This window comes from Heptranchias perlo, chromosome 41, assembly GCF_035084215.1.
Source record: "Heptranchias perlo isolate sHepPer1 chromosome 41, sHepPer1.hap1, whole genome shotgun sequence".
In the NCBI taxonomy this organism is placed as follows: Eukaryota; Metazoa; Chordata; class Chondrichthyes; order Hexanchiformes; family Hexanchidae; genus Heptranchias; species Heptranchias perlo.
This window is the reverse complement of record NC_090365.1, coordinates 13668958-13696522: the sequence shown is the minus strand read 5'-3', so window position 1 is coordinate 13696522 and position 27565 is coordinate 13668958. Positions and strand designations below refer to the sequence as shown.

The following is a 27565-nucleotide window of genomic DNA, read 5'->3' as shown; positions in this document are numbered from 1 at the left end:
AGCCAAATGGGCTTTACACAACTTGTTATGAAAAGGGCCGTTGCTTCGGTTCAGGTGGAGAAGAAGAGAACCTGCCTCAACCTGGATGAAAATGATGTGGTGGCAGAAGGGGACCTCCACCAGGAACTATAACACATATTTGCACAGCCAAACATTTACTCAACAAACTGGAGTCTCTGAACATGCAGCATGCAGGTAGCTGGCGATGGCAACATGCTTATGATTACACTGTGCCATATTTCATGGGCCACTGGACAAACACACTAACAAGGCAACAACAAAGATTGAGCATGCAAAAATACGAGCATGTCTGTGTATTTGGGAAGTAAGTAAACAGTTGTCAGAGTGTTGATCACACTCTGTGTGCTGTCCCAAGCTAACAGTGAAGTTCTGTGAGGCATTCATTATATGGCAAGATTACAAAATTTGGCAAAGTACGATGATCATCACTTTCAGATAGCTGTAAATTTCTTGTGCACCAGTTCGCACCATCTGTGGATAGGTGACTTGGCATTGACTCTGCTACCTCCATCTACGTTCCTGTCACTCTACTTTTTAGAATAGGATGCCCCTCAACCACCAAAAAGTACGGCCCTTCTAGCTAACAGCTCCTGGAGCAGAACCTCCAATGCTACATTTTGAAATATTGCCTTTATAACTCTTAGCCTTGCTGTAGCTATTTCTTCTCCTCAAAAACAGCACAAGTTTAAAGCAGCCAGCACCCGTTTAAGAGCTGCTAGCACCAAAAAACCCATCCCTTGACCTCAGTGTTCTACCAGCACATCATGCAGTGAGTGGCCAAACAGCTGGCCTTCCATTACAGCGCAAGGTTAGCTTTTAGTGCTACAGTTATGTGCATCACCCAAAAATCAACAGAACATACGCTAAATGTACCACGTTATCAGGACCATCATTGAATACATATATATTGTGCCTCAGGGCTCAAGAGTCGAAAAGACTCACTATACCATGCAACAAAACATCAGCCTCCTGACAAAGAGGGGAGTCTTGACGGTGTGGAGAGGACTATACAGTGTTTCAATGGTGTAGTAGTAAATAGACAATATTTTGGATGTGTCTAATTGGAGTGAAATCTTCCTTTTAACTTGCTGTTCTGTGCTTCCTCCTGATACACTAACAATAGAACTCACGCATCAATGGAGAGCTTTGACCGGAGCTGGAGAGCCAGGCTGAAGTACTTGTGTGGGCAAGACATGCTGTCAGCACATGTTGCGCAAGTGCCATGTTTGGACCATTCCTTTGTCCTGCAACATATGGGGAAAATCATTAAATCATAATGCATATTTGTGGCACAAACGTGATAAGAAGCAGACCAGTTTCTGGACTTCAACAGATTCAATACTGGGAAAACAAACATGTCCTGTAGATCTTGTTCTCTATCTTGTCATAGATGAGGAAGTGACAATAATTGGGCGAAGAACCTGGCAAGGCTGGGACATGGAGGGGCCTGCTAATCTCAATGGCAGGGCCTCATTAGAATATTGTTGGGCTGCCTCCTGCCCAGCAGCTGGCCAAATTGAAAGCCTGGCCGGTGGACAGGAGGGAAAATTAGCAGCAGGAGGCCACAGCCGGGAACCCATGGGGCAATCCCTGGCACTGGGAATGGAGCATCAGCTCTGGTCCGCAATCGGGAAGGGCAGGAGGAGGCTGAAGATTGAGGCCAAGGGGCGGCTGGAGATTGGGGCCAGGGAGGATGGAGATCGGGGCCGGGAGGAGGCTGGAGATCGGGGATGGGATGGGGGGGCGGGGGGGGGGGGGAAGAGGCTCCAAGCAGTGGTCGGGGCTAGGGGTGGCTGAAATTCCCTCTGAGGTCTGGTGGGAGCACTCCTGCTCCTCCTGGCCCAGAAGGAGTGCTAAAAGAGCAGATCTTTAGCATTTACCTTCAGGAGCCGGCAGCTCCAGCCTTGGAGCAGCTGCTGGGCAGCCGACAGTGCAGGCCTCCCCCTCACCTCCTATTAAATTTAAGTCCAGCGCCGATGATGTCATCAGGCCATGACTTTGAAATGTTAATTACGCCCCCACCTTTTGCTGAAGCCTCGTCAATGGCCCGATTTCTGTATGTTAAAATGTAATGGGGTGGGAATGGGGTCAGGTTGCTCGACCCTGATATTTTAGCCCTCCCGACCCTCTCCCGCCTGCTGGTGGTGGTGGGGGGGTGGGTTAAAATATTTTTATATTTTTAATGCATTAAAATATATTATATAAAAATAAAGTCAGAATAATAAAAATACGAGAGAGTGGGGAAAGGGATGGTGAACAGAAGTATAAAACAAAGTTTTAGTTTAGATTCAATATATTGCAGCAATAAAGCTACTCCTGTTTAAGTACCTTTATTACTGTAATAATGATGTTTATTTCAGCATCACAGTGGACAAGCTGAAAAATAACTGGTCCAGGGAGACTGGAATTTTCCTGAATCTGAGTATCTTGAGGGCCTAGTTCTAATTAATGTTCAGTTGCAGTAACATGAGATAAACCACATGGTACTGCAGTTTGAGACCAGGATTTTTAATTTCCTCCAAAATCTGTTGGTTCACATTGTGTAGCTTCTGATGAATGGGGGGAATGTAAAACATGACAATTTGAGAGTTATCAGTAAGAACCATGAAGTTTATTTATAGTTTATTTTTTCTCCCCACTGTTTTTGATGACGACTGCACCACACATTAGGCGACCGAGAAGACAAGTAGGCGCCTTGCTCCCAGGTCTGTCAGCATTGCTCTGTAACCGCTCCATGGGAGATGTGCAAGAGTATCACAAAAGAAGTCACCTGATTTTCCATTCTTCCCAATATACTACCTATATTAAGGGAATTGGATAAATACTTGAAGGGAAAGAATTTACGGGGCTATGGGGAAAAAGCATGGGAATGGGACTAATTGGATAATTCTTTCAAAGAGCCGGCACAGGCACAATGGACCAAATGGCCTGCTCCTGTGCTGTACCTGCTATGATAGTCCCGTCACCAGCGAATGTCTTCCTGGGTTTCTCTTCTTACCCCTCCTCATCTAGGTACGGGCAGGGATTGGGAAATCACTGTGCAGGAGTCAGATTAAAGCTTGTGAAAGTATCTCTGTGAAGATTGTGCATACCACTTACCAAAATGTGAAAGCACTGCTTTTGACTAGACTTGGCCAGTAATGCAGCAAGTCATCCTGAAGATCCTGAAACACAAGTAAAATTAAATGAAAATCAGCAGCATGTTTTGGTATGTAACATTTTTAAAGCACTTATGTGCCTGTGGCACTACAACCTGAACGCTTTGAGAATTGGCAAGAATATCAAACTTTTTGGGCCAGAAGTACAGAGGAGCAAATAAAATAAAATTGGAATGAGAGGACAGTTCTGTTTTATCCTGCCCCTTTTAGGGCTTCGGGTAGGGGCCTTGTGTTTATATTTTTGACATAAGAGCAAAATTGATCCAAACTTAGAAGTAGTTAAAATTGTAAATTGTAACAATTTTAGATCTTAACCATGGCTCCTATTTTCTCAGCCAGCAGGTGCTGCTAGTGGAGAAAGCTGCACCAGAGCCACTGGGAGTGGAGGAGGTGTGAGCTGGCACTTGGGTTGGCGGGGTGGTCTGCACTCTTGGGGTCTACCGACCTTCCTCCGCCACATTCACGGGTCACAGGAGCCATCTTCTCTGCCAGATTTTCCATGCCTCCCTCCCCCTCTATTATTCTGCTGTAACCATTTACACCTCCTCTGGACTCATCTTTTGTTTCTTTGCGTGTCCCACTACCAACCCTTTTGCCTTGCACCATCATTCCTTTAGTCATTTGATGGCTTCTGCCCTCTGCCCTGGTACAGACCTTCCCTTTTGTTCTTTCCTACCATTCCCCCCCCCCCCCCCCCCCCCACCTTTTCCCTAGATCTGTACTTGTTGAAAAACTGTTAAATCTCTAACATTTTCCAGTTCTGATGAAAGGTTATCGATTTAAAGCGTTGGCCCCGATATTTACGGGGAGGTCCTGAATTTAATGGCAGGACTTCATTTTTACTCTGTTTCCCACCTGGCAACCAGCCAGAAAGCCTGCGGTACAAGGCCACAGCCGGAGAACCTTGGGGACGGCCCCGGCAATCGGAAAAGATCGGGCATGGTGGGGATTGGCTTGGAGCGCGGCAGGGAGGGAAAGATCGGGGTATAGTGGGGGGAAAGACTGATAGCAGCGGGGGGTGGGGGGGTCAGCAGATCACGTGGGGGGATGGGGGTCAGCAGATCACGTGGGGGGATGGGAGTTGGCAGATCACGCGGGGGAATGGGGGTGGGGGGGGTGCGGGCGGCAGGTCGCGGCAGAAGGTTTGCTTGCCGGGCCAGGGGAAGCTCTCCTGATCCTCCTGGCCCACAAGCAGTGCTGGAAAAGCACTTACCTGCTGGAACTGGCAGTTCCCACCTCCCTTTAGTTGCTGGGTTTCCCAAGCCCTGGGAATCTTGGCCTGCAGCTGTTAAATTCAAAAGGCTCCCAAAATTTGAGGAAGGCAGCAATAATTAATATAATGACAGACCCGCCTCACTAGAGCGGGTTACTTGGACGCCCCCAATCCCGCAGTGGTTATACTGGAAGTAGGCACATTTGCAGGGGGTTAGGGTCGGATTTCATATTTACCGATTTTAAACTCCGCCCGCCCCTCTCCTGCCCCTGTTGGGATAGGTTGAAATTGCCCCAGTTAACTCTGTTTCTCTCTCCACAGATGCTGCCTCTCCTGCTGAGTGTTTTCCAGTATTTTCTAGTTTTATTTCAGATATCCAGCATCCGCAGTATTTTACTTTTGTTCCACTGACTTTTTTTTATGATCATGAACAAAGTAATAATGTGTTAAAAAGAAACATTACCACGGCCAAATGTCTGCTCTACCACCACTTCCATAACATTGTCCGTCTCTCCTCTGCCTTAGCTCATCTGCTGCTGAAACCCTTATCTATGCCTTTGTTATCTCTAAACTGCAATATTCCAATGCTCCCCTGGCTGGCCTCCCATCTTCCACCCTCCATAAACTTGAGCTCATCCAAAACTCTGCTGCCCGTAAACTAACTTGCACCAAGTCCTGTTCTCCCATCACCCATGTGCTCTCTGACCCACATTGGCTCCCGGTCTGGGAACGCCTCGATTTTAAAACTCTCATCCTTGTTTTCAAATCCCTCCATGGCCTCACCCCTCCCTATCTCTATAACCTCCAGCCCTACAACCCTCCGAGATCTCTGTGGTCCTCCAATTCTTGCCTCTTGCACATCTCTAATTTTAATCGCTCCACCATTGGCGGCCGTGCCTTCAGCTGCCTATGCCCTAAGCGCTGGAATTCTCTCCGCCTCTCTACCTCTCTCTCCTCCTTTAAGACACTCCTTAAAACCTACCTCTTTGACCAAGCTTTTGGTCACATAAGACCTCCTTATGTGGCTCTGTGTAAAATTTTGTTTGATAAAGCTCCTGTGAAGCGCCTTGGGACGTTTTACTACGTTAAAGGCGCTATATAAATGCAAATTGTTGTTGTTGAGGGCGACAAAGTACTTTCAGTCTAAGAGCACTTCTCCCAGAAACACTACTGAGGAAAGAAAACATTGACAGGATCTCCTACCTGCAGTGATGTTCCTTTGTTGTAGGAGCGAAAAAGCAGCTCATGGACACCTGCCAAGTCAAGGCAGATTACGATTTTCCTGATAATGGCTGCTTTATACATTCTTATCAAACTTTATCCCCAGCATTAAGGGTTCTGTTACAGATGCAGCACTCAGCGTGTCACCACTTGTCAGAGTAAAAGTCACCTTGGGAACCTGTGGGTGTTTACCTCAGCAAAATAATAATGCTCACAAAACTATAAAGTCACAATCCTTTCTTCTTTCAAGGCTATCTTTTATTCTTTACCATTCTTTTATCACTTTTTCTTGATTTGATTTATATCTAAATTTTATTCCTCAATTGTGAGAGTTATAATCCATGCACCTTAGAGCAAGTTAAAGTACACTTAGATGACATATGAGTGTAAAGTCTGGCAATGCGGGAAGAGCAACCACTTGACCTTCAGTGCACTGACCCTGCATGTATTTCCAGGGTGAGCCTCATTATAATGTGTGGACAAACTCCTAGTGTGGAAAACGCCTGCAATTGGGTGCTCACCTGCTGGTGGCTGAGAAATCAGATGCTGCTACAGGATGTCAAGGCCTGCAATAGCTTAAAGGGGCAGGCATTTTGTCTTGCCAGTTTGGAAGACAGAACCCTCGTCTTACAAAATATGTCTGCATGACAGCCTGATCTCAAATGGGATCAGTGAAATTCTCCTAGAGAAAGTGAACCAGAGCAACGGTGCCCTCATTGGGACAGAGTGCCACAGGAACCCCTGCTGAGTTGCTCAAGAAGAATGGCAGGAGGTGGCTACAGGCATCAGTGTCATAAGCACCACACCATGCACCTGGAAATAATGCACAAAGAAGTATTGACCATACCAGGTCAGTCTGGATAGGAGAATCCACCATTACCTTCTACTAACATGGTGTGCTTGTCGTGTATGACACTTATAATTACCTCCCATTCACGCCGTAATAAAGTACTTTCAGTGTTAACTATAAGTGCGCAGGACGGCAATACATCTGGACCCTCTGCCATTCCCCTCCAATATCTGCACATGTCCCATGCAGCTGCAGAAATGGTGGAGCTTGCAGATGGTCCATCTCAGGATTCAATTGTTGAGGCAAGGGCCACCTCAATCCCAAGAGGCTGTTATGGACATATGGCAGCCAGATAGATACCTCATGCACCCTTACTACTGAGGTAGGACTTAGTTTAGATACAAGGGTAAGTTCAAGGACACATACATCACACATTGCCACCAAAAAGGAAGCATACTGGAACATTCACGCATATTACATGTAAGGCTATTAAAAATTTGGTGACACTAAAGTAGTTTGTGTAGAGCATGTTCTTGGAACAGTTTCAGAATTTCCATCAGGTGGAGGGATGGGAGATTTTGGAGTTGATTGGAATACTAAAGGGGAAAGCATATTTGTGGTGGGCATGCAGAAGAGGCAGAGGACTCTTAATGCACTGGTACATTTCCAAATGACATCTTTGTCGAATGGCTATTGTAGGCACAACAGGTTCTCTTCAGCTGCCTCTTCAGACTCCTGCTTTTCTTGGTTGTCCCTTTGCTGCGTCTGCAGCCCTTCCTCCTCTGGGCTTCCATGATGATGACTCTTTGCAGGGCAAAGTTGTGCATCAAGCAGCAATCTTACCACAGTCCTTGAAATCTTGCCTGGCCTACATTACAGGACAGCCCCAAACCGATCAAGGCACCTGAGGCAGTGCTTTAACATGCAAATAGTGTGCTTTATAAATATTCTAGTAGTTGCTTGCATCTTCTTATACCTGTTTTCAGCTGATGTCCTTGTATGCTGCAGAGGATGGCCTTGATTGCCCAGGACCCCCCTTGAGACTTGTCTCTGTGGATCAAATATTGATGGGATGGTAGACAGCCTTAAAATTAAGGTGTCGTACAGTTGCCTGGGAAACTAGCATTGATCTACATAATCCGATGCTGATGCTTGCAAATAAGCTAAAAATTCAGAATGGTCGAGAACCAGAGGACACAGGTTTAAGGTGATTGGCAAAAGAACCAACGGTGACGTGAGGAAAAACTTTTTTATGCAGCGAGTAGTTATGATCTGGAATGCGCTGCTTGAAAGGGTGGTGGATGCAGATTTAATCGTGGCTTTCAAAAAGGCATTGGATAAATATTTGAAGAGAAAAAATTTGCAGGGCCACGGGAAAGAGTGGGGGAATGGGACTAACTGGAGTGCTCTTACAAAGAGCCGGCACAGGCTCGCTGGGCTGAATGGCGTCCATCTGTGCTGTAACGATTCTATGATTCCCTATTCACGTAAGTCACACCATTGTGTGATAGTGCACATAAGGCCACAAGGGTGCAATCTATAGAACCCGGACCTTCAGGAATCCTGCAACACTGTAAAATTGCACTGTCCTTTTATGCTGTTCATGGTTCTGCATCTACCCCCACCCCCTGCATCCATGCAATCTCCTCGGAGAGGCAAAGAGTCAGAGAAAAAAACCTTAGGCCAATTTAGCAATAAATCCTGGGACATTCTTCTCTCAGTACCATAGGCAATCAAGCAAGTTCCGAGAGACCATGGTGTCTGGGTGACAACTCCCAATGACCCGTCTCCCTTCTATATGTAGATATGTTTGCCACTCTTAGAAACTTGTCCTGCTCCCTATGAAATGCGTCCATTTGAAGTGAGTCCACACTCATTGAATGTGCTGACAACTTATTCCAGAAGTCCAGAAAAGAAGTACCTCCCAGCATCTAACCTAATTCTATGCTTTTTAAACTTATTCTTATGTTCCCTGGTCCTCCCTTACCTATCTAGCTCGAATAGCCTATTCACTTGGACTGAGCCTAAATCTTTCATTATTTTAAAGACCTTAGTCATGGCTCTTCAAAATATAAAGCAGAGCATCTCTGGTGCAGCCTGAACTGCCTGATATCCCCAATTGATCCTTCTCTTTCCTCTAGAAGTCACAAAGAGGATTTCCATGGGGAAACCCAATGTGGTACTGTTACTTACATTTGGATAAAAATGGCAGTGGCCCAACAATTGCCATAAAGTGGACAGAGGAAACAGAAAAAAAACATTCAAATAGTCTCGGAGTCATTCTAGCACTGTTAATATTATGACAGGGAATTTCCTCAGAACTGTTCCCGCTCTGCCGCTGTAACTTCGCTGGAAGTGCAGTGAAAATCTGATATATTCACTGCTAAATCTCTTGACCACATTTTCATGTGACAAAAATATGCTTCACTTTTCTTTCAGACAATGCCTGCCAAAGTGAAACCGTGTAAATTTATAAAGCTATAAATTAATATTTGTGGTTCCGTAATTCAGATTATTCATAAGTCAACCCAGCACACTTCTCACAACACAGAGCTAAGGATACTGTGGGGACATGGGTGCCTTATTGGTGCTACTTCCCGTTTTCACTTGGTTTCCTTTCAACTAGAATGTTAATATTAAGTTATTAATAGAATATTAAGTTATTTATTCTATCTAAATAATACTGTTGTTTTTTTTTACTGCTGTGTTGTTTGGCATGGTACAGAATCACATTATTCAAAATTGTAACAAAAAACTGTCCAAGTGCTTCATTTGACTATTTCCGCTTACACCGATGTCCTCTTGAGTTAACGACCATGATTTATTGCAGAACGGTTTCCCACGTGGCCTGGAATTAAATATAAATGAAGTTCTTCAGTTCTGGCCATCTATTGAGTCCAGTTCAACCCAACTGATCTACCTAACTCATTGGATTCGATCCAATCCGTTCAATCTGTTCGATATATCCAATCAAATTGCGTGTCCAACCCACTCAATTTGTCCATTGCAATCCAAACAAATCCATCCAGTTCAATCTAAGCCAACTAATTGCTAATCAAGCCATTCTATCCAAATAAACATAGAAAATCTTATTACATGATTGTTACATAAACTATAGCAATTTTCCTAACCGAAACATTTTCTATTTGTTCCAATTTTTTCCCTTCCTCGTCTGAATGTACTGACTCTTACAGGGTTAAGGTTCCACAGGTGCTAGCAGTCCTCGGATACCTCACCCATGTGGCCGTTCCTTAGGGATGAAATTACACATAGGAACCTGTTCCGCCATTCAATGAGATCATGGCTGATCTGTATCCTAACTCCATTTACCCACCTTGGCTGCATATCCCTTAATACCTTTGGCTAGCAAAAATCTATCAATCTCAGATTTAAAATTATTAATTGAGCTAGCATCTACTGCTTTTTGTGGGAGAAAGTTCCACACTTCTACCACCCTTTGCATGAAGAAATGTTTCCTAACTTCTCTCCTGAATAGCCTGGCTCTGATTTTAAGGTTATGTCCCCTTGTCCTAGACTCCCCACCAGTGGAATTTTTTTTCTCTACCCTATCAATTCCTTTCAAAGTCCTAAAAACCTCAATAAGATCACCCCTTAACCTTCTATATTCCAGGGAATACAAGCCTAGTTTATATAATCTCTTATAGCAAGTGTTGGCAGGCTGTTCGACTCTTGGGGGCCCAATCCAGTCATCACCCAATATCCACACACGAGCACTTTCCAGTAGCAGCTGCTGGATAGTAATCAGGAGTGGGAACCTAGCTGATTTTTCCTCTACCTAGCCTGGGGCCGTTTGTAGTGAACCAATTGTTATCCCAGCTGAAATCAGCTAAGTCTGCACAGATTGGGACTTGAAACTGGGATCATTGTGGCCTATATAGCTCAGTACCTTACCACTCTTGTATATATGCCTATAGACAAGTACTTTCTACAGAATATAATAAAGTCATTGTTAATGTTCAAAGGAGTAAAGCTTATTGTTCGCAAAAAAAATCCATTATGGGTCCTATGTATACTGTGTATGCAGTACTAAAATTATGTTTATTTGAGAGAATCAAGTGTAGGTCATTGCATGCACGGCATTGGAATTTTAACTACAGAGATCACTTGAAGGATGAGATAGGTTCAAGGAGCTAGACCTGTAAACTTTAGAAAAGTGTAGACTCAGGCAATTTGATCGAGAGTTATAAAATAATGAAGGGACTATATTGTGTATGTGTGGACCAATTATTTCAACTGGATAGGTTAGGAAGGACAGGGGTCAGGCTAACAAGTTACATAAGAGCAGAACTAGGTTGGATGTTAGGCGGTTTTTATTTTCCCAGAGAATTGTGGACCTGTGGAACAGGTTGCCGGCTCGTGTGATGAATGCTAATTCGCTGTATTCCTTCAAAAGAGAGTTGGACATGTTTCCAACTGGGGCATAGATCACCTCGCACACCTGTAATATAAATCAGGGTCAATGTGATCTCCTGGACCAGTTTTGATTGCCTAAAAGGGTCAGAGGGGAATTTTCCAGATTTGTTTTTGGCCTGGGATTTTGACTGGTTTTCTGTCTCTTCTGGAAGCTTACATGGCTCCAGGTGGGTAGGGAGTGTCTGTATCGTGATGCATGAGGCATCACAACTGCGTGGGACTGGCTAGATGGACCAGTGGGTCTTTTCCTGTCCGTCATTTTCATATATTGGTATGACAGACAGAGTTTTCAGATTGGCCAGCTGTGCTGAATTCCATGACATAGGGAATTAAGTTGAAGCTAATTGAATGTACTGACATTAATCAAGTATTTGTTGATTTCCTCAGGTTTGTTGGTGCATAATTTGTGTTGTAACCTTGTGCCTTTCCATATTGTTGTAGGAAGTGGCAGATATTATTTACTAAGTGATGTTATGTGAACTGCTATCCTAAAAAGATGATAAAATACCACTGGAATAATGCTTTTGGCATCCAAACCATCGAGCACGGAACTGATTTCCAATTTGGTGTGAGGTAAACACATATGGCTTTTTTGAAATGTATTGTGGTGTTCTTGTATGACAGTATCCTCAATAGTTTTGCAATATGCCTATGCCAAATTAAGCCAGTGTAATTTCCACACATACAATAGAATTTTAGCCAAATAAAAGTATTTAACAGATAGCGAATAGTTCTTTCTGATTACCAGAGTCCATGTATAGTCCAGCCGTCCACGTGTTTTGGAATGTTACACTGTTTACTTGAAAAGGTCTAAAGAAATGGAAATAATTTTTGTTTGGTTATCTTTTTTTGTATTTTCATTTTTATATAATTGCTCAGCTGGTATCCTCACTCAGCTGAATTGGAAAATAATTAGACTGTAGATTATTTTAAGAGCTTCTAGTAATAATGTTGTGCTGGAGTGTATTATAGAGAACTGTCCTTTCACCTCAGAAACTGGAGGAGGTTCAGAACCATTTCTGAGCAACAATGGTAGGGAGCTACCACTGAGATCCAGGGAAGAAAGTGGGCTGGTTGGGCTAGCACGCATTGCTTTATGAAGATGTTGCATCACAGTGGTTGCCTATCACATGTAGGTTAAATTGAGGAGGACAGTGTTGATTAAATGCACCTTGGGCACATTTCTATTCAACTGAACAGGATTGCTGTTTCAGAAACTAGGTTGTTCATTACAGTTTTGCAGATAATGATTATTAACCTTTTATTTTATGAGATGAAATTGATCTTAGTGCTTCCTATTTGCCAGAGGAAGTGCTTTTCATACTTACAGAAACGTTTATGACTAATGGATGAGTTCCAATGGGGCGGATGGTCTTTTCTCATCTCTGACTTTTCTAATGTTGGCCGTATGTCTTTATGTACCAAGAATGGACAACTTAAAACCTGAACCTCCATTTATACAAAAGTTTTGAGAGGATTTGCCACACTCTAGATGTCATATTTTGTATAAAACACCAGCAAGTCACAACTGAAAAAACTTTTTAAAAAGACTACACGATAAAGAAACCCAGTTATTTCCTGTTGTTTTATTGACCTTGAGGTAACCCGTAGAGGTTGTTGAGATAACAAAAGACCCTATAAACAACAATTAGCCTCTAATTGACATGCGGACCTATTTAGACCACTTCCTTAAAGAAAGTACCTGAGCAGTGACCTTAAAGAGATGACAGGCTAGGTTAGTAGCTACATTTTACAACTATGCTCCAGTCTGCAGACCATCCAGCAACACAATGGGAGATTAACTAATCTTTTGGCATTTTGGTAAGTTTTGTTATTGCATAAAGAACTAAAATTAAGAATAATAGGCTGCAACAGGACTTCCTGTCTGCCCAGGGCCCAACATAATAAGCTATTCTGGGAAAAGAGTTAACACGCTGCCCCAGTACCTCGAGGTGGTGGCAAAATTCAAGATGTTGACAGAATAGCTGCTGAGCAGTTAATTCCTAAACAGGATGTCACTGATCAAAGTCCCAGGGTTGTGGGGACATTCAACCGTGCCTGTTTTAGCTGAGTGTGATTCATAGTTCTCATTCAACTCACTTGTTGGAGCAGCATGCAAAGGTTAGGAGACCCATCTCCGAGAAAGAAAAAAATTAGCCTAACTCTAATTCATATCTTCGGCATTGGTTTTTGAGTGGCTTATTTGGAAATTACTGAAATGTAAACGGAATACCAGCCTGTTTTCAAAAAACAAAAGTTTTTAAAATTTTGTGCTTTGTGAAATGGAAGTATTAGTTTTAAGAGCAAAGCAAACTACAGAATTTATCCCATGATTCCACCCCCTGCCACGGCCCTAGCAAGACCTTGGTCCAGTTTTGGACTTGATACAAGGCGCCGGCAAAAAAATGGGTATTATTCTAATCAACAGTGTCCCAGTAGTCCTGTGATTTCCAAAATCAAACACGTTGCTTTGTTTTACAAAAATAACATTATTTGCAAAATCCTTACCATGCAGAAGGATCCTGGCCATAGTTGAGCAAACGTCAAACACTTCCACTTGCAACTTTAAAACAAAAAGGAAAAGAGCGTGACCCTGAAATTCTGCGGCAGTTTATCCATTGCCTCCCATTGTAACGCCGGCTGGAGACTGGTGGAACTCCCAGGGAAATGGCTGAAAATGACCATTAGCATCGTTTTTCTAGGGGCTCCACTGGTCTGCCGCCCAAGTTACGGCTGGAGGCCAGCAAAACTCTCGCAGAATTTCAGGGCCTGTATTTTTAGTGTGTTCATTAATCAACAGTGCACTGAGGTTTCCCCCCCTCAATGACCTAGTGTATAAATACATTGTCCATGTGGTTCTAAACGGTACAGACCAGAAAGGTTCCAGCTTCAATCCTCAGTGCATGTTAGCTGATCTCAACAGTTGAGGTGCTACAATTGTCCTCAGAGCCCCTGGGATAGGGAGTAGAAAAAAAAACAAGCAGGGATACCACTCCTGATGTCGGTGCAATGATTCCTGCTGGAAAGTGCATATGTGTGGTTGCTTGGTGAGGACTGGATCAGGCTGGCTGTGACGCACCATGTTGCACAGTCCACCGATATTCACTGTCTAGGCTCATATATGAAGAATGGTCACAGGAGTGGGTGCCGGAGGGCTACCAACACCAATGGAACTGTACCCCAGCGTGGGTCAGTGTCTTCATAAGAGAAGGTAAGAAAATTGAAGGGAAAAAATAAAAACATAGCAAGCAGCCTAATTGCCCTGTATATGATGCACAGGTAAAATGCCATGGATTTGAGATCTGGATTGGCTTGTCACTCAATCCCATTTGCCTAGCTCAAGGAAGACTCAATAGTTGCCCATCATACCACTGAAATCATAGACTCTTACAGCACAGAAGGAGGCCATTCGGCCCATTGTGTCTGTGCCAGCACTTTGAAAGAGCTATTCAATTAGTCCCACTCCTCTGCTTTTTCCCCATAGTCCTGCAAATTTCTCCTTTTCAAATATATATCCAATTCCCTTTTAAAAGTTACTTTTGAAACTGCTTCCACCACCATTTCAGACAGTGCATTCCAGATCATAACAACTCGGTGCGTAAAAAAAATTCTCATTTCCTCCCTGGATTTTTTGCCAATTACCGTAAATCTGTGTCCTCTGGTTATTGATCCTCTTGCCACGGGAAACTGTTTCTCCCTATCTACTCTATCAAAACCCCTCATAATTGTGAACACCTCTATTAAATCTCCCCTTATCCCTCTCTGCTCTAAGAAGAACCACCTCAGCTTCTCAACTTCCATGAAATGTGCATAGAATTAAAGCACGCTGACTACTGAAGCTGGGAAAGAGAAGGGAAGGCTGGCATTGTCCATCCAACACTGCTTGTGGCTTGACTCATCCCAAATCATCATAGACTCTGGAGGTTCCCATGGCCCACACCGACCCCTTCCTATTTAGAGGAGTTTGAGTGGTAGTTATTGGCTGTCCTGGACAGTTTTTTTTAAATGCACCAGTGCACTGTGGCCTGGGATGTGAATTACATCCATGATTGCCAGAACAGTGATGTTGTAAATCATGACTGTTCTGTCTGGAAAGCACTGAGTGGAAACAGGTGAGAAAGAGTGGCCTCAGTTGGGCTGCAGTTCCACACCTATTTGCAGCCAGTTATAAACCAGTATTGGCAGAGGTATGAGACACAGGTTCCCAGGGTGACCTCCCAGTCGATGAAGGTGTATATGTGGGGAAGCCTAAGGGGAAAATAAAAGAAAACAACCTTTAAAATGGAATTAATATTTTTTTTGTTCAATTTGAACCTATGAATATCTTACTTTTCCTGGCATCCCCTGTATTTTCATAAAGCATGTACACACCCCAGTAGATATGCTAAAAAGTTTGTTCTTTCCATACTTGGCATGTCCTTGTTTGTATGTGTATAGAAGAAATGTGCCATTGAAATACAAAGAAAACACAGGAACAATTGTAACACATAGGAAGAACCTAGTAATCATGGATGAATGAAAACTAATGAAATATGATAAGATAATAAACTTTGTACCATAATGGAAACAAGAAACAGGAATAGAAAATGGTTCAATATTTTTAGGGACTGGGTTTATTTTAGCAGCTGCAGCAGATTGTAATGTACCAAACCTACCTGTTATTCATGTCGGCTTGTGCTGCTATGGTGGCTGTCAGACCAAGCACAGTCAAACATATTCCAGCGTACAAGGCCATCACTAAAACACATTCACCGTTCTCCTATCAAAAGACAGAACAACCAATGAGTTATACTGTTGGGAACTTTTCTAAAGGTGTTGGGTCAAATCTTGCTGGAAAAATAATGCAGAGTTCACGACGCACGCCGTCGTTAATGCATAAATCGGCCAGCAAGTTCAGGGGATTAAGAGATACACCGTGAGTTGCGAATCTTCAGAACTTTCTGGGCGTGAATAAACTAAGCTGCTTTGGATACCACAGTCTGCGTGTCTAATTCCCTACTGGGTCCTAGGCTGGTATCAACATGTTACAAGAAATAGACTGTTGGTCCTGCTGTTCACTAATTGTTGCCCCGTTACCCTCGCCGTGCCGTTATCCGCTCCCACTTCCAGCAAGTTACGGTGCAAAGGTTTTTCAAGCTGAAGGGTGCAGGAAAAAGTCTAACCAACGGCACATGCTGTGAGATGCTCTGCTCCAGCAAGATTTGGCCTGTTACTTTTCAGAATTTTGCATTTGTCTACAAATAAGTGGTATGCTTTGTTTGCATGATATTGATGGGTGTATATGTTATTACACTTGATTCTGTTGACATGATTGTACATGCTTAATAGTGTTACATGCTTGACAAGGGGGATATTTTGTTCCCAATGACCTGTGTGCAGGAAGGAGTATTTGGGCAAGGTTTTTCCTACCTTCTCACCAGGTGGTGTTGGGTATGGTTTTGTCTGTAGTGGGTATTCTATCTTCCCCCCTCCCCCCACAATTGATTCCATGACTGACACTTGTGATGTGACAAAACTACATGTACACTCTTACCTTCTTAACAAGCTGCCACAGCAATTGTTTTTTTTTATAAAGCAAAAAATGCTAAGATCAGCATCTGAATGAGAAAAATAGGCCACTGTTTCAGGTGCACACCTGCTGTGTGTTTGTAGCATTTTTTGTTTCAAAGCCTCCAGCATTGGAGTTATCACAATAAATTTAGTGACCAGTATTTTAAAGGGATATTGCTAAATTATATTACATGGTCCTGTTCCAGACTTTAAAACAAAGATATGTACAATTGCATCAATACATCTGCACTGACATTTTCTATTTAATCTAAGAAAACACTAAAGTAAAAAAAAAGTCTAGAAAAGCTTATAGTGCACCAAATATAGGAGGAGATAATGGATACTATGGGCTCCATTTTAGCACCCGCTATCGGGTGCGTTCCTGGCAGGGGGGCTCCGAAAATCGGGGAATCCCGGACCGGGTCGGGAGCCCGGCTCCAACCCGCCCACTTCCGGGTTCCCCACAGACGCGCCGATGTGCGCGCGCAGCCCCCGCATGTGGGACTCCCGCAGGCAATTAAAGCCGGCGGGGTGCCACTTAACAATATTTATCTAGCTATTTCAGGTCATTAACAGACCTGATTAAGGGAATATGTCAGGAGGGGTGGGATTTTAGAAACAACTGAGACTGTTTCCCATACTGGGGGAAACACTCCCAGTTGAAATGGACGTGTTGCAGCTATCAGCCTGTGGCAGCTGCAAAGGTCCATTTGACAGGTGTGAGGGGGAGACCCTCACTCATTGCAGGAGGCCACTCTGTCACTTTGGACAAAGTTTGGCCTCCACCACCCTCCTCCTGACAATCAAATTCACCAACAGAGACATGTACCTACCTTGCGGACCCCCTGAGATGTACATCTTCCGGATGGGGGCCGCCGTAGCTGCAGTCATGACCTCCTCGGAGGGCGAACAGCATCACCAGCCTCGCCGACCAAGCCGTCCACCTCTGACACGTGGAGCTCCACAACACAGTGCTGTGACACATCCACCTGCACAGCAAGAGGGAGGGCAACCGCAGAGAGAGATGCGTCACAGGGGGCACTACCCTCGCCACAGGGTCCACAGACCGAGGCTCAGCTTCCTGGACCTCTCTGAGCAGCAGTGCACACGGAGGCTCAGAGTCACTCGACATGTAGTCGTGGACATCTGAAGTCTCCTTCATGCCGAGCTGCTCCCGGCTGGCCCGAGCACCATCTTCTTACCTGTCGCTGTCAAAGTCGTCACTGCCCTCAACAACTTCTCCTCCGCATCCTTCCAGGGTGCCACCGGGGACATCGCCGACGTCTCTCAGTCGTCTGCACAAAAGAGCCCTGCAAATACACCTACACCCACTTTGCAGTGACACAATGGGTGGCATCAGGTGTGGGTCTTCATTGTGATCCTCAGGAAAGGGCATTATTGCACAAACCAGACAAGATTCGCAAAGACGTGGCAGTAGTGGTGCCAATATAATATGTGATGTGAGTTGGTCAGAAATCAATAGAAGTAAAAACCATGACAAACCCTCAAACACCGTTGTGCATCCCCTTCATGCTCACAACACGTTTGCCTTACGCTTCCTACTGCACATATGTGATGCATGCCCAGTGGCTGCAGCACAGGTAGTGGCAGGTTGAGTGCGGCTAACTATGAAAGAGATGCATGAGAGGGTGAGTATGAGATAGAGCCATGAGATTGTATGAGGATTGGGTTGAATGGTAGTGGCGGGATGAGTACTGGCGAGGTGAGTAATTGCAGGTAAGATGAGGATGAGGTTTGAGTGAGTTTGAGGGGTGATGTGACCGAGTAGTGTTGGCAGTGCAGAAGGAGATGTGGGGTGGGGGCGGTGATGTGGCAGACGGAGTGTAGGGGAATGAGTAAGTGTACTCACTTTGGCTGACCTACTTAGGTCATTGCAGCGCCTCCTGCACTGTATGCAGGTGGGCGATATGTTGGTGGTGCAGGTGACCTCCTCTGCCACCTCGAGCCAGGCCTTCCTGGTGGCAGAGGCAGGCCGCTTCCTCCCGCCCGCCGGGGGGAAGATCTCTGTTCTCTCCCTCCTCCTCACCCCATCTAATGATACCTGGAGTGAGGCATCATTAAACTGGGAGCAGCCTTCCCCCTGGGCTGCTCCATGCTGTATTTTTTCCTATTTGTTGCAGCATCAGTCAGTGGAGGACTGCCCCTTTAAATAGAGCTCTTCCAGCTGACAGAGCTTACTGCGCATGCGCAGTCCGCCCGATGCGCAGCACAGCAGTGGGGAACCCGGAAGACTAGGTAAGTGGCTCCAATTAGGCTGCGATCGCGCGGGGGGGCATACTGATTTCGCCGGGCGCGTTACCCACGTGCCCAATCTACCCCCCGCTGCGAACCCACAGCCCTGGCAATATCGAGCCCTCTGAGCCTGTAGCATTGATGTGCATTGAGTTCAGGCAGTCTGTATTATTGGACAGAGAGGCTTGCTTTGCACCCATTATACATAGTACACTGTAATCTGCTGGGAAGCATCCCTCTTCAGAGGTCAGCTTTAAGGACAACAAGCAGCACTTTAAAAGCTGCTGGCACGGATAACGCATCCCTTGACCCTATGGTGCTCAGTGCATTATGCGGTGTATGCCAGGAACATTGTTAATTTATGTTACTGAGTAATTTATGTTACTCAGCTAGCCTCATACAATAACGTGGGGTCAGCTCACAGCGCCCAAAGCCCAATGTGCATGGGATCCACCGGCACTACACCAGGACAGTGTTATCAGCCCTACAGTGTTTGGTACAGCACAAACTTATCCCGTATTATGTACTAGACTGTTAGCAGAGCTATGCTCAAGCTATCCTGGTCGTTTCAGGAACTTAGCCCGCCAGAAAACACCCCAGTATGGTGATAGTGACACTTCAATATTATTGCTTAAGAATATTTAAAGAGATCAGGACAGCACACTAAGTTAAATCTTGGCCGTCTTTCTCTGAACAACATTCAGAAATGAGGAATTTACAATCTTGAGCATGGTCCCAATCCATTCCAGTGCAACGCACACAATATATGACTTGTCCATGCACAGTCCCACACCCAGGCTCATGTGCTGTACATTGTTTTGCCCACATATTTTAGCAATATAAACCTCAATCCTCATGTCTAGTTCTTGCACATGGTGAAAGTAATGGGCATTAACCCTTCACTAACAGCAAGTTTATATTAGATGAGAAGAGAATATACAGCTCATCCAGTGAGCTCCTCGACAGTGGGATGATATGTAAAATCTACTCAATCACACCACTTTATTATCAGTTTCTAAAAAAGAACAAAAGCGTTTACTGTGCCTTTCCACATTTAAACAAGGGTTTTGTGTTTCAAGGCTTAAAGAGGAGTTTTTGCACAGGCTCAATTTGAGGAATTTTTGCTGCTCTGAAAATTAAAAAGCACTGGGGTAAGTTTGCATTGCAACAGAAATAATGTTAGTTTTAGATTTCAATCTTTTTTTAATTTAAGCTATATGATGCTAAATAAATTAGTGGCAGATGCAATCAGTAACACAGTCACATCACCGATAGTAGACCTGTGCCCTTTTCTGAAACAGATTTGTAAACAGTATTTGGAATATACCTTGCCTTGGCAACACCATCCTTTTTAAAGGAGACTTATCAACTCTTCTTTCTAGTGACAGTTTTTAATTAAAACATATAGGAGTAGATTTTCATCCAGTGCCAGGGCATAAGAGCTTGGCGGAGCAGAAGACTTATCGCAAAATTGGGCACAAAACGCTCACTATTTTCTATCCATTAATTTTAGTTGGCAGAAAATCATGGGGACCACACCTACAATTTCCTGATATGTGCTCCAGGGCAGCAGGGCTTCCCAATGGGCGCATGCATTCGTAAAATCAGCCCTATAGTGTAAATGCACCTTGCTACTGTCTAACTGGCTCCTTTAAAGATGCAGAGTGTGTAATAGCTGGTGGGCACTGTACTAAAAAGGGCATGTCCACTACATCAACTGCACAAATCACACCAAAACAGCTGGGCTACTTACCAACTGTTTGCTGATTAGAATTGCTCCAAGGAGTTCCTTTGTGGCCTTCTGCAGTTTAACAATACCAGTCTTGTTTCGATAGTCACAAACATTCTAAAGGTATAAAGTCGTATGGTGACAGAAAGAAGAAGTCTCCTGTTTTACTTCCTCTTTTAATGAATAGAAATATTGCAAAAGGAAGATAAGATTATGACCAGTAATCTGGAGGTCTTTAGGGGAGCAGTTTGCAGAACTTTCCTCAACAAATTAAATAGAGTTAGGTAGAGTTTATGACAGAGCAGACATTACATGGATTCTGGAAGGAATGGGCTTGATGGGCCTGTTCTCATTCCATGCTTTCTCATATTCTTTTCCTCTTAATGTACCTTTTTATATAAGCAGCGTGTCAGATTGGCTCGGTTGATAGCACTCTTTCTTTTGGGTCAGAAGGTTGAAGATTTGAGTCCCACACGTGTGTATAATCCAGGGTGATGCTCCATTGCAACAATCAGGGATTGCTGCACTGTTGAAGGTGATGTTCTTCAGATAAAATGTTAAACAGATGTACCACCTGCCTGTTTGTGTTGACATTAAAGATCCTATATCACTCTTGGAAAAGTGGGGAGTTCTCCCAGTGGCCTGACCAACATTCCTCCTTAATTAAGACAACTAACAAAAAAGTAGAATAACTGGCCATTCATCTCATTGCTCTTTGAGACATTGATGGTGCAAAATGGCTTTTGCATTTGTTTAACAAGAACACACCAAAAGTAATTAATTGTATAAAATCTTTTGAGACTGACAATATGATAAAGTACTACATAAATACAAGTATTTCTTTCATAGCATTTTTTAAGCTTACAAGATTATATTGTAAACAATTTTACAACACCAAGTTATAGTCCAACGATTTTATTTTTAATCCCACAAGCTTTCGGGGGCTTTCCCCTTCCTCAGGCGGTGTGGAAGTGAAAATTTCGAATCCTTCGCATTTTAAGATCACATAACAAAGCCTGGTGATTACTGCCCGCTGCCAAGGCAATCACAGTGAGCAGACAGAAAGGTGTCATCTAAAAGGCCGCTGAATATACAACCCCCCAAAAAAAAAGAGAGAGAGACAGAACGAAGACAGTCAATGACCCATTATATTAAAAACAGATAACATTTGTTCGCTGGTGGGGTTACGTGTAGTGTGACATGAACCCAAGATCCCGGTTGAGGCCGTCCTCATGGGTGCGGAACTTGGCTATTAATTTCTGCTCGACGATTTTGCGTTGTCGTGTGTCTCGAAGGCCGCCTTGGAGTATGTTTACCCGAAGGTCGGTGGCTGAATGTCCATGACTGCTGAAGTGTTCCCCGACTGGGAGAGAACCCTCCTGTTTGGCGATTGTTGCGCGGTATCCGTTCATCCGTTGTCGCAGCGTCTGCATGGTCTCGCCAATGTACCATGCTCTGGGGCATCCTTTCCTGCAACGTATGAGGTAGACAACGTTGGCCGAGTCACAGGAGTATGAACCGTGCACCTGGTGGGTGGTGTCCTCTCGTGTGATGGTGGTATCTGTGTCGATGATCTGGCATGTCTTGCAGAGGTTACCGTGGCAGGGTTGTGTGGTGTCGTGGACGCTGTTCTCCTGAAGGCTGGGTAATTTGCTGCGAACGATGGTTTGTTTGAGGTTGGGTGGCTGTTTAAAGGCGAGTAGTGGAGGTGTGGGGATGGCCATAGCAAGGTGTTCGTCATTATTGATGACATGTTGAAGGCTGCGGAGAACATGGCGTAGTTTCTCCGCTCCGGGGAAGTACTGGACGACGAAGGGTACTCTGTTGGTTGCGTCCCGTGTTAGTCTTCTGAGGAGGTCTACGCGATTTTTCGCTGTGGCCCGTTGGAACTGTCGATCGATGAGTCGAGCATCATATCCCGTTCTTACTAGGGCGTCTTTCAGCGTCTGTAGGTGTCCATCGCGTTCCTCCTCGTCTGAGCAGACCCTGTGTATTCGCAGGGCCTGTCCATAGGGGATGGCCTCTTTGACGTGGTTAGGGTGGAAGCTGGAAAAGTGGAGCATTGTGAGATTGTCCGTGGGCTTGCGGTAGAGTGAGGTGCTGAGGTGCCCGTCTTTGATGGAGATTCGTGTGTCCAAGAAAGAAACTGATTCTGAGGAGTAGTCCATGGTGAGCTTGATGGTGGGATGGAACTTGTTGATGTTATCGTGTAGTCTCTTTAGTGATTCCTCACCGTGGGTCCATAGAAAGAAAATGTCGTCGATGTATCTGGTGTATAGTGTTGGTTGGAGGTCCTGTGCAGTGAAGAAGTCCTGCTCGAACTTGTGCATGAAAATGTTGGCGTATTGGGGTGCGAATTTGGTCCCCATGGCTGTTCCGTGTGTTTGGGTAAAGAACTGGTTATTGAAGGTGAAGACATTGTGATCCAGGATGAAGCGGATGAGTTGTAGGATGGCGTCTGGAGATTGGCTGTTGTTGGTGTTGAGTATTGATGCTGTCGCAGCGATGCCGTCATCGTGGGGGATACTGGTGTAGAGTGCCGAGACGTCCATTGTGGTGAGAAGTGTTCCTGGTTCAACAGGTCCGTGGGTACTGAGTTTTTGTAGAAAGTCTGTAGTGTTGCGACAGAAGCTGGGGGTTCCCTGCACGATGGGTTTCAGGATGCCCTCGATGTATCCAGAGAGGTTCTCACACAGGGTTCCATTGCCTGATACGATAGGACGTCCGGGTGTCTTGGCTTTGTGTATCTTTGGGAGGCAGTAGAAGTCTCCCACGCGGGGAGTACGTGGGATGAGAGTGCGTAGGATGTTTTGAAGGTCTGGATCGAAGGTCTTGATCAGTTTGTTGAGCTGATGGGTGTGTTCTTTGGTCGGGTCTGCGGGTAACCGTCTGTAGTGTTCCTGGTTGTCCAGTTGTCGGTATGCTTCTATGCAATAGTCCGTTCTGTTCTGTATGACGATGGCTCCTCCTTTGTCCGCTGGTTTGATGACGATGTTGCGGTTGGTCTTGAGAGCTTTGATGGCGTTGCGTTGTGCTCGGGTGACATTCTGGACTGTCTTCCGAGTGCGGCTGATGAATCTGGCATAGACGCATTTCCTGACAGCTTGAGCATACATGTCAAGCTGAGGGCAGCGACCCTCTGGAGGAGTCCAGTGAGACTCTTTCCTCTTCGGTTGCTGTATCGCGGATCCCTCTGTCTGCTGTTCCGGATCGTTGATTGTCTCATTGGGTTCGCTGCTGAAATTTTGTGGTTTGTGGTAGAATTCCCGGAGCCTCATTCTCCTGATGAATTCCTCTGTGTCTGCCGCGAGACTAGTGGGGTCCATTTTGGTAGTGGGGCAGAAATTGAGCCCTCGGCTGAGAACTTCGATTTCGTCTGGTTGAAGGGTGTGGTCGGACAAATTGACGATAGATTTCCCTGTGGTTGCAACCGTGGTACCAGGGGAAGCTTGGTCGATGCTGGTGGTGATGCCGAGTTTCTCAAGCTTCCTGCTCTTGGTTTTCATGTAGGCAGCGTAGTTCCGTAGGACCCACGGTGAGGAATCACTAAAGAGACTACACGATAACATCAACAAGTTCTATCCCACCATCAAGCTCACCATGGACTACTCCTCAGAATCAATTTCTTTCTTGGACACACGAATCTCCATCAAAGACGGGCACCTCAGCACCTCACTCTACCGCAAGCCCACGGACAATCTCACAATGCTCCACTTTTCCAGCTTCCACCCTAACCACGTCAAAGAGGCCATCCCCTATGGACAGGCCCTGCGAATACACAGGGTCTGCTCAGACGAGGAGGAACGCGATGGACACCTACAGACGCTGAAAGACGCCCTAGTAAGAACGGGATATGATGCTCGACTCATCGATCGACAGTTCCGACGGGCCACAGCGAAAAATCGCGTAGACCTCCTCAGAAGACTAACACGGGACGCAACCAACAGAGTACCCTTCGTCGTCCAGTACTTCCCCGGAGCGGAGAAACTACGCCATGTTCTCCGCAGCCTTCAACATGTCATCAATAATGACGAACACCTCGCTATGGCCATCCCCACACCTCCACTACTCGCCTTTAAACAGCCACCCAACCTCAAACAAACCATCGTTCGCAGCAAATTACCCAGCCTTCAGGAGAACAGCGTCCACGACACCACACAACCCTGCCACGGTAACCTCTGCAAGACATGCCAGATCATCGACACAGATACCACCATCACACGAGAGGACACCACCCACCAGGTGCACGGTTCATACTCCTGTGACTCGGCCAACGTTGTCTACCTCATACGTTGCAGGAAAGGATGCCCCAGAGCATGGTACATTGGCGAGACCATGCAGACGCTGCGACAACGGATGAACGGATACCGCGCAACAATCGCCAAACAGGAGGGTTCTCTCCCAGTCGGGGAACACTTCAGCAGTCATGGACATTCAGCCACCGACCTTCGGGTAAACATACTCCAAGGCGGCCTTCGAGACACACGACAACGCAAAATCGTCGAGCAGAAATTAATAGCCAAGTTCCGCACCCATGAGGACGGCCTCAACCGGGATCTTGGGTTCATGTCACACTACACGTAACCCCACCAGCGAACAAATGTTATCTGTTTTTAATATAATGGGTCATTGACTGTCTTCGTTCTGTCTCTCTTTTTTTTGGGGGGGTTGTATATTCAGTGGCCTTTTAGATGACACCTTTCTGTCTGCTCACTGTGATTGCCTTGGCAACGGGCAGTAATCACCAGGCTTTGTTATGTGATCTTAAAATGCGAAGGATTCGAAATTGTCACTTCCACACCGCCTGAGGAAGGGGAAAGCCCACGAAAGCTTGTGGGATTAAAAATAAAATCGTTGGACTATAACTTGGTGTTGTAAAATTGTTTACAATTGTTAACCCCAGTCCATCACCGGCATCTCCATATCAAGATTATATTGGTTATCTCAGGATATGGAGTACTTTTCCCCCTTTCCTTCAAGAAAAGTTTTTTTTTGCTTTGTTTTACACTGTGTAGGATTTGAACCCCTACTTTCAGGATTCTAATTTAATCCAATCGAAGGACTGGTTTGTGACAACAACAAGATGACCACGCTACTGGTATTATGGTTAAAGGCAAAGCAGATTTATTAAGCACATCACAATTAGTGCAAAAAAGTGATACTTAACAAAGAGAAATAGTCACAGTCTATTCCTTGAAACCTTGGAAGTATCCCTCCAAGTGACTGTGGCGCAATCTCTCTCTCTGGCTGTGTTCTGTTGACTGAAGAGTTCTCTTCTTCCTACCCAGAATCTTGCACACCTTCCTCAGCTTTTGAGGTCTCTTCTTATACCCTTTTTCAGTCTATGTGGCAGTTCACTATCACATCCACATCTCTCAGCCTTACCATTAATCATGTCTCTTAACCTTCAGAAGTTACATCCCAAGCATAACTCATGGTACCATCTATGCCTTGTTGCAGACTTAATGGTATCTTATCTTAGAGTTTGCATTGCCAGCCTTCACAGGACCCCGTTTGTATAAACAAACTTCTATTCACTAGTCTGCGTGACTCCTTGATTTAATTAACCTTTATTTACATGTCTTTTAGACATTATGCCATCTCAGCACGTTCCTTCCTTAGCACCCGTGATCTCCCCAAGGTCTGTTAATTCCCACTTTAATGTTGTCAGCATTCTGTTAGTTTTAACTGCAAACTTGACTATAATAACCATAATGCACTCTTCTCGGCCCACCAGCACTTTCTTATTGAATACACGTTACATGGTTCGTATTATATTAATACACGGTACAGTTTACATTTATAGATACATAGATTCATAATACATTTCGTTCTGCTTCTACTATTGATTATAATTATACTAAATTATGTCTGTTATTGGGTTAATTCTTACAACTGTGTACTATCTCCTGCACCCAGGCCTCCACAAATGTCTCTTTGAAAACAGCTGTTTGTAGGTCAGAGGCAGGGAGTTACTTCCCTGTGCGGAAGCACCTGGGCTGCGCTTGACTGCACCTCATACTGATTTACTACTGTTGCTTTACTTCAAGTTATGTAGTGCCTATCACATCAAAAAGTTTCAAAGTACTTCACAGAATAACTTATTTTGATGTGCAGTGACTGATGGTATGTTGGTAAGCAACCAGAACCTCAGTATATAGAGGTGCCACCACTAAGCATTTTAATGGACGAGGGACTTTAATGCTGAAGCAGGGACTTTATGAAAGGTCTGGTGCTGTAAATTTTAAAAAACATTTATTGCTACAATATAATTTGAATAGAAGAAGAAAGTTGATATCACTCTGAAGATAAGAAGATGTATAATAAGAAATGATTTTCTTGGATTCTCCTTCCTGTGGATGTTGCATAATTTGAACTCTCCCCAAATTATTTAAACTTCTGAAGGGGGTGAATAGCTGGAGCTTAAACTTTAAAGCTGAGAAATTTATACCTATAACTCAACAAGTGGAAATTTGAAGAGAGTCAGACTTTGACTGCAGACTCCATGCTAGTCAAACTAATATTACAGTCTACATGATTCAACGCTGACTGATTGCATTCCACTCCAGAGCAATAACACATTACAATCACATTGTACAACCTTACAGGTAACACAAAAATGGTTGCAATGTATTTGGTTTTATTAATGTAGAATAATTACCTTTGGTACATGTACTTATCCCAATAATGAGATTCAGGTTCCGTGGACTGAAGTCTAATTTAAAACTTCTATTTTTTAATAAATTAATCATGTAAAATATTTACATTTTAACCTAAAAAATTATATTTCTGAACCTGTACACAGGCACATTCATGGATGCTGCACTACTAGCATGGAGCCTGGCCAGACAGGAGCCTGGTTGGAGATAGATCTATAACACTTCCACTTCCGTAATATCGTCCATTTCCACCCTGCCTCAGGTCATCTGCTGCTGAAACCCTCATCCATACCTTTGTTACTTCTAGACTCTACTACTCCACTGCTCTCCTGGCCAGCCTCCCACCTTGCACTCTCCATAAACTTGAGCTCATCCAAAACTCTGCTGCCCATATCCTAACCCACACCAAGTCCCTTTCACCCATCACCCATGTGCTTGTTGACTTACATTTGCTTCTGATCCAGCAATGCCTCAATTTTAAAATTCTCATCCTTGTTTTCAAATCCCTCCATGGCCTCGCCCCTTCGCTATCTCTGC

At 44.6% G+C, this 27565-nt stretch overlaps 1 protein-coding gene across 2 annotated transcripts in view; it reads right to left on the bottom strand.

Annotated features, from left to right (window-relative positions):
- rnaset2l (ribonuclease T2, like) overlaps positions 1 to 20501 on the bottom strand; it is a 29368-nt gene extending 8867 nt beyond the window's left edge. Inside the window, exons 1-7 of one of the 2 annotated variants that reach the window (XM_067975138.1) lie at positions 20394 to 20501; positions 15493 to 15596; positions 13346 to 13400; positions 11583 to 11647; positions 9194 to 9251; positions 3121 to 3185; positions 1152 to 1265 (exon numbers count right to left, since the gene is read on the bottom strand). In XM_067975138.1, the coding sequence (XP_067831239.1) occupies positions 1152 to 1265; positions 3121 to 3185; positions 9194 to 9251; positions 11583 to 11647; positions 13346 to 13400; positions 15493 to 15572 (437 nt within the window). In that variant the 5' untranslated portion in view covers positions 15573 to 15596; positions 20394 to 20501. The remainder of the gene's footprint in view (positions 1 to 1151; positions 1266 to 3120; positions 3186 to 9193; positions 9252 to 11582; positions 11648 to 13345; positions 13401 to 15492; positions 15597 to 20393) is intronic. The other variant, XM_067975139.1, reaches the window with a different exon arrangement.
- Between the last annotated feature and the right edge of the window lie 7064 nt (positions 20502 to 27565).